The following is a 7,730-nucleotide window of genomic DNA, read 5'->3' as shown; positions in this document are numbered from 1 at the left end:
TTCTAACAATATTAATTCTCACTTTCCCTTTAATAAGCAAGTAAATTACACCATTCATCACAAATATATTATGAATTTTATTAACAAAAGTGTTCTTAAAGCAATTATTAAAAAGTTTAATATGTTTGCATAAATTGCATGTATAAAATAAAAATTATACAATCAATTTAAATATTATTAACCAATATTTTTAAAATACTAGTTAACGAAAATCATATATTATTCACACATTATAGCTATAAGTAATTCCACAGTGCCCAAAGCAATTGGTGGAATTTCTTTATTCAGCAGTGATTGGTAGCTGCAAAATAGAGAGTGATTGGTAGCTCCAAAATAGAGTTCTATAGAGCTGGCAGCTTAATATATATATATATATATATAGTCAAAATATCACATCAAGATAGGACTCGTACAATTGCCCCGGCATTAAAGCAACTAGAGCTCTAGAGCTCTGAAACATTTTTTTTCTTTATTGAAGGCATTTTTTCCAAACAGAGTTCACAACTTTCACAAACTAAAACTCACAATAAAAATTCGACAGATTACAAAATCCTAATAATGCTAAAGATTATAATTACAGAAGTCGAATTACACCAAATATCATAATTTATCCATCTTAAAAAATAAAAAATAAACCTTGATAGTTTTCTAGATCCATGAAAGAGAAGATTTGGTTGATCTAGAGTGCAACATAGCATACAAGTAAGTAATTTTTTAAGCATTTGTAAAAGGGATCAGCTTTTTTAACAGCTTTTTTTTGCCCCAAATTAAAAAAACAGAGCAAAAAACCTATTAACAAAGCATTTTCCAAACGAGGGAGAAGTCGCATGATAAATTTCCATGTTATAGTCTTTTCTAATAGTCTCATGGAATTAGTCAAAGAGATCAAAACAAGAAGTAATAAGTAAATAAATACAAATAAAATCAAAGACAAGCAGATGAACCAGCAGTGATGTTTCAACCATATTCTATAAGGAAAGTTCCGCTCAATTAATCCACAATGAACTTAGAACAACTCGATAAAGAACCTAAGGAAAATGATGATGCCAATTTGTGCAATCAGCTAGAGATTATTTTCTACAATTCAATCATAACCACCAAAGTTCAAGGAAACCAATGCCACCACAATTAATGGGCAAAACATTCAAGGAAAAGCAAAAAAGAGATACTACGCCAAGGTCATTGTACTTACCTTATTGCTCTCCACCATACAGAAACAAGCCCCGTTCTTCCATTAAAACTGTAAGACATATGTAAAATCATGGCTTCAGAGCCAAAGCCAGTCCAATCTTGGCACTTTTTTCAATTGCCCTGGTGTCCACTTCCCCTGAGATAGAGAAGAGAGATTTTGGACGCCACTCATGCTGGATGAGAGCACTTGCCTTGCCAAAATTGTCTACCCGAGCCTTCACCGTGGTTAGTGGGTCCAGTGCATGTTGTGTTCCAATGGTGAGACTGTTGTCATTATTGGAAAAGCTGTGTTTCAGCTCTGCACCAACAGCAGTACTGGTCAATGGGCTCACTGTATGATAGTAGGAAGCGACGAGGGCATCACCTTTGTCATTCCTGTACCCATCAATAAGTAAAACCTCGTCAAACAGAAAAAGCAAGTCAGACCAGATGGAAATAAGCTTAACACACCATCACGACTTCAAGCTTATTCGATCAAAATCCAAAGGTTGATTCACAGTTTATGCATTCTTTCTTATCATTTCACAACATAATCGGTGGACACCCCAGGCTCTATTATTTTCACTTTACGAAAACTCACACTCCGTTTATTTCTATGGAATTTTCCTATGTTTGGTTGTATGCTTGAAACTAATGTACTAATGGTTGTATTAATTGGTGGTGGGGTGGTGGGTGGGTGGGTGATGGTGGTGGCAGCGGTGGCAGGGTAGAGGTGAAGGTGGGGTGGAAGGTTGTAGTGGTGGTAGCGATGGTGATGGTGGAGTTGTGGTGGGTTTCCACCTTTTAAAAGTGGAGAACATTTTCAACCCAAATAAACTAGTTTTCTATTGAGTATAGAAATCGTTTTCTGTTGACTTTCAATTTCCTTTGTACCAAATACCAAAAAATACAAAAAATATTTTCTATTCAAACAAACAGAGCATAAGGATGCAAGTTTTACAAGAAGAACTTCATCCTCCTTGCCTACACACATGGAGGACAAATTTCCATAATAACTCCACTATACTAAGTATTGTTCACTTAGAGAGTCGAGAAAATCACCCAAAACAACTCAACTACATAGACCAATTGCCCTACAAAAACAAATAGGGTAAAATAGAAAATTAAATGGAAGTAACCAAGCAATCAATATAAAAGCAATTTATAGATTATTCCAAGGTTCATTCACTTTGCCTCTAGATTTTGGCTGAAGGAACTACTCACAATGTCAAGGAAGTGATGAGATCTGACTTTGAGAAACTAAACCCAGCATTGCATTTGGTAATGTTTCCAGAGGCAGTGTCAAAAGAAATATCAGTCCCAAGAGAGACAATATTGTTCCCAGCCACACCAGAGAAATTGACAATGGGACTAGCTGTCAATCCAATACTAGTACTAATTCCAGCATACTCATGCAGGTACTGGAGTTCTACCTATTACCACAATCACTACGAGTCAGAATAAAAAACCTGGGTAAGACTCCAACGGGACATAATGTCCTTGCAATGGAGTAAAAGGATTCCCATGAAGTCAAATGTACAGACTCGCTAATCACACGAGGAATACTGGTGATTTGCAAGCTAACAAACTTGGAAGACATTATAAAAGTACAAAGTCTGATTACCTTTCCAGATCTCTGATCAGGAACAATAAAGCTAAAGATTGTCTTGAGTCCAGGAGCAGGTTCATCAATGGTAATGGTGGTGAAAAGCTACAGATACACTTAAACTTGTTAGCTAAATTATCAATGGCAGTGGTGGTGCATCATTACAATGAATTTTATTGAATTCTTAAAACATCTACTTAGATACAAACAAAAATAAAAGCTGAACTACATCCATTGCAACAAGGCATGTGGCTTCAGTCAATGCATTAAAAATTGCACCCAAACTGGGGCGATACTAACAAAAAACAAACAAACAAAAAAAAACACAGGGAATGAAAGCTGTAATTTTGATCCAATCAACCAAGCAAACTGAATTATTTACATGAATCTCATATGATGACACAAGGTTTTCAATACAAAAAACTATCATCCAAAGTAAACTAGGCCTGATTACCAACAGAAACACACTTGAGCAAGAAAAATGGAGTCAAAATGAGTACAATATGTATAAACCACAGCTCTACAAACAATTCATTCAGAGAAGTGCAATATTGGTTAAATGATTCAAAATTTATTAGATGCTAATATCGTAAATTATATTATACTGCTAAAAAACTACAAGAAGAAACTAAGCTTCAGATAAATTACGGCTACATGCAATACATAAAATTGTCAAGATTACAAAGACCAGCATCTTCAAAACAATCAATCTAACAAATGCAATTCTCATCCATAGAGTGATGAAAGAACAAATGGGTACCCAACTATTTGCATATGAACCTAATGTATACACCACAAGCCAACATTAAATCTCGGACAATATGATTCAAATGGTTAAGCTCATGTAAGATTTTTTTTTTTTCTTTAAATAAAGTAACTAAAACTGTTGAATAAAAATTCCATGACTTACATTGGAGTTTGTGTCCACTTTTATGTCAGTGGTGATGTTCTTGTTTGTCAGCTTGGTGTTAACATCAGCCAAAAATGACTCACCTTTCTTAGTTCCTGACGAAGTAATGACCTGAACATGGTTGGGGGGGGGGGGGGGGAGGTATGAAGAATAATCAGAACATTATGAAATCAAAGAAGTTAAATTTTGAGAGCAGTATATAATGGCCCATAAGGCTTTAAGAGTCGTATGCGAAAAAAAGATCACAAAGACAAAGTCAGTATCACATGTTTAGATTGGACGAGCATATACATACAGCTTAATGTTGCCAACTTGCCAGTCATAAGGTAGTTTTTTCACTAAATTAAATATATAACAAATTTATTTCCCAATCACAGTTGTTTTGATCTTATCTCCCAAGCTCTTAGTGTTTTTTTTTTTGAAATCATGTTCTCCAAACACAGCTTCAAAAGTTTCACAATAAATTAGTTGTAGTCTATGTTTTCACAAAGCAATGTAGATTTGGGAAATAAGTAAAAAACACTACATGGGTTTGGGAAATCTATTCTAGAAGAGTAATGCTAGGGACCCCAAATATTTTATCAAATGTTCTACCAAATGTCTCACATCGATGTGGGTCCCACACCTATGTGAGACATTTGGTAGAACATTTAATAAAACATTTAGGGTCCCTAACATTTTTCTTTCTAGAATCGCATGCTCCAAGGCACGGGTACTTCAAAAATAGTGCCGTACGAGTACCGAGTACTTACCGGGTGCGGGTACGCGTACCGGTACGGCGATACGCGTACCGGGTACGGAAAAAGAGAGTCTGGTACGTTTGGGTCATTCGGGTACATCGTGGGTACGCCATGGGTATGCCAGGCCCTTTTTTTTTTTTTGCCCTTGCAGATCAGCAATTATTATTATTATTATTATTTTTTTATGTTTTTGCAGATCAGTAATTTTGATATTTCTCTGCTGTCCTGTCTGTCGGTATAAATTGTATAAGCATATCAGCAAATGATTTTGATGTTTTCAAAAAGCAATTTGAACAAAAAAAAAATAACAAGGCCTATAAAGGATAGTTCGATGTATGACTATGCATTATGCTTTTGCTTCAGATTCTCCCAGAATTTCTTTATAAAATCTTTAATCATAACAAACTTTTAAAGTTTCTGCACAAAATATTAAAAATTAATACTGGATTAATTGATTAGTAGTGGTTGGGAATGATGCAATTTTATGTATTATGCAAATTGCAAATGACAACTTGCCCCAATTGAGAATTTTTTTTCATTTACTGTTGGCAATTAACTTTAAATCTTTCTTTGGTCTCTTGTTATTTCTTTGGTCTCACCCTATAAAAATAGCAAATTGATGAGCAAAAAGAAATATTTTAAAAATAAATTATGATCATAAATTCACAATGCATAACATGTCAAAGTGAGAGATTTTACAAATATTATTTTTAACGCTTAATGGTTTTAAATTATAAGAAAATGAGTAGTTCTTTTTTTAGTTTTGATATTCAATTTTAATTTGTAGGTTGGATCATTTAACCATAATTATATTTAAAAAAATATATATATATCGGTGTACCGCAGCTGTACCTATATCGTACTTTTTTTGAGTTTTGCCGAATCGGCGCACCCGCACTCGTACTTGTACCCGCACCCGTGCTTCCTTGATCGCATGGGTTTGGTAAAAAGTTATCAACAAAAACAAACTCCCATCTGTACATATTCCAACAAGATGTAGACTACTGCTCCATTTAATAGCCAAGTAACAACATGAAGGAATGGGAGGAGGGGTTTGCATATTTTCCTACTTTTCCTCAACGGTCAATAAAAGCATTAAGAAAATTAAGTAGATGCAATGTAACCAGATTCTCATATATATATATATATATATAATTTTTTTTCCCATCGCATAAAAATGCTAGTCCTGGAATAACATGCATTGAATGAAACATCCATATCCATTCCTCAATAAGAAGCAAGATTATGAAAATAAAGTCACTGTCAAAATTTTAACCGTAATTTTTTTCATAATCAAAACATAGTCAGGCACGCGATTTCAAGATTCAATTTCAATTTTCTTTTTCCATCATTTTCTCAGTAACCAAACAGGCCTAAACCCTACCTTGATAGACCGATTTAATCCACAATTCGTAATATAAACGCAACAAATCTAAACACACACACGCACACATGAGAGAGAGAGAGAGAGAGAGAGAGAGAGAGAGACTGACGAGTCCGGTATTAGTGTAAGTAGTGACAGTGAACTTGTGGTCGCTCTGGTAGTCCTTATAGAGAAGATCTGAAACAACAACAGATTGATTCAGTAAAAATGGATGAATATAAACAAGATTAAAATCAGAGAAATGGGTAGAGAAAGTGATCGGAGACCTCTGGCTCGCTTGCCGATATCGGAGTAGAGACCTGGACCTTTCCCCATCTCTTATGCAGCCAAAAAAGAGGAGAGAGAAAGACAAAGTTGTAGAGAGAGAGAGAGAGAATCAGAGGTGGGGTTTGCTGGTTGATTTTAGCTCCAGAGCGAAGGACAGACGAACAAAATCAACTTATTTTTGGTTGAACTAGGTGCCGGTTTATTTAATTAGCGTATCAATTAATGTATTAATTGATAATGAAATATAATTTAAGAAATTTTTATATTTATAATGCGATTAATAAGTGGAGTTAATAATAATTTCATAATTAATATTAATCTACTAGTTAGTATATTAATAGTAATGAATTTATAAAAACACCAATCCCCTTATTTATTGCCTGATGAAAAAAATAAAAATATATTATTTTTATATGATTTTTTAGGGTAAATTACAAACAGACATATGAGATTTGATTAAAATACTGTGATTTTGAAAATTACATTCTACCTTTTGAGATTTCTAATTTCATAACAAATCTCTCATTTTTTTTAATAAATCATGAAATCAATTAACAGTTTTTAATGATGTTAAAAACATGTTTCAATTAATAATTTAAGTAATTTTATTATTGTATAGGATAACAATTATGAATTTCAATTTTTTTTAGTTAATTCTGTTAAATAAAAAATTCTAATAAGGAGGCTTTTGTAATTTTCTAAATCACAGGGGGCAATATATACTTTAAACAATCCTTAGGGGTGTATTTGTATTTTTTTTTCTTTCTAAAGCATGAATCATTTTTAAAAGGGGGATGCACCAATAAATCCTAAATTTGTATCTTGTAACCCATTTGGTCCTATGAATTTTCTTATGAACCGTTAGGTCCTATCCCAATATTAATTACCATTAAACATGAAACATCAAACATCATCATCGTCAAAACAACATCATCACCATCAAAACAACATCAAACATCACAACATCATTATCAAAACAACATCAAACATCATCATCAAAACAAAATCAAACATCACAACATCATCATCAACATCAAACATCATTATCAAAACAACATCAAACATCACAAACATCATCATCAAAACAACATCAAACATCACAACATCATCATCATCAAACGTCATCACATCATCAATAACACAACATCACTACATCAAATATCACAACAACACCATCAAAACAACATCAAACGCCATCATCATCAAAACAACACACATAATCGCCATCATCAAGCTTCATCACCATCGTCAAAACATCATCATCAAAAGTCATCTATACAATTCATATATATTTTTTATAAATAAAAAAAACCCTAATCAGAAAAAACCCTAAACGTATTGAATGAAAATCTTTCGAACAGACCACCGCAAGGTCTTCTCTCTCTTCGATTCCTCCTCCGCCAACGTCGCCTGGCTCCTCTCCATCTTCGATTTCGACTCCGACGGCGGAGGCCCCATTCTCTCTCTCCCTCTCATCGCTAGCAACGACCCTACACTCACTTTTGTCTGGACCTACATCGCCGCCGTACAAATGAACCACCACCACCGCGACCGTATCGATGCCGCCAACAACCTCCTTCCCTTGCCCGAGACAACGATTTGAAGAAAAAGATGATCGTCAAAGAAGGCGGAGTTCCGTCGTTGCTCAAGTTG

At 34.3% G+C, this 7,730-nt stretch overlaps 1 protein-coding gene across 1 annotated transcript; it reads right to left on the bottom strand.

The window, feature by feature from the left end:
• Positions 1-950: 950 nt before the first annotated feature.
• On the bottom strand, positions 951-6,317 carry LOC114286744 (mitochondrial outer membrane protein porin of 36 kDa). Its single transcript, XM_082871333.1, has 6 exons — positions 6,077-6,317; positions 5,920-5,987; positions 3,687-3,797; positions 2,795-2,881; positions 2,395-2,603; positions 951-1,566 (listed from the first exon to the last, which is right to left on the bottom strand). The coding sequence occupies exons 1-6, from the start codon at positions 6,123-6,125 to the stop codon at positions 1,260-1,262; spliced, it is 831 nt and encodes a 276-aa protein (XP_082727459.1). The 5' UTR covers positions 6,126-6,317; the 3' UTR covers positions 951-1,259.
• Positions 6,318-7,730: the final 1,413 nt, after the last annotated feature.

This window comes from Camellia sinensis, chromosome 5 (genome assembly GCF_055761805.1).
Source record: "Camellia sinensis isolate YWXY chromosome 5, ASM5576180v1, whole genome shotgun sequence".
NCBI classification, from domain to species: domain Eukaryota; kingdom Viridiplantae; phylum Streptophyta; class Magnoliopsida; order Ericales; family Theaceae; genus Camellia; species Camellia sinensis.
The sequence above is the reverse complement of the archived record's forward strand: the minus strand, read 5'-3'. Positions and strand labels throughout refer to the sequence as shown.

Coding starts and splice junctions, on each gene's coding strand:
- LOC114286744 (XM_082871333.1), bottom strand. CDS start 6,125: ATGGGGAAAGGTCCAGGTCTCTACTCCGATATCGGCAAGCGAGCCAGA. Junction 5,988..6,076: donor TATCGGCAAGCGAGCCAGAG/GTCTCCGATCAC, acceptor TTGTTGTTTCAG/ATCTTCTCTATAAGGACTAC. Junction 2,882..3,686: donor AAGTGGACACAAACTCCAAT/GTAAGTCATGGA, acceptor GTGTATCTGTAG/CTTTTCACCACCATTACCAT.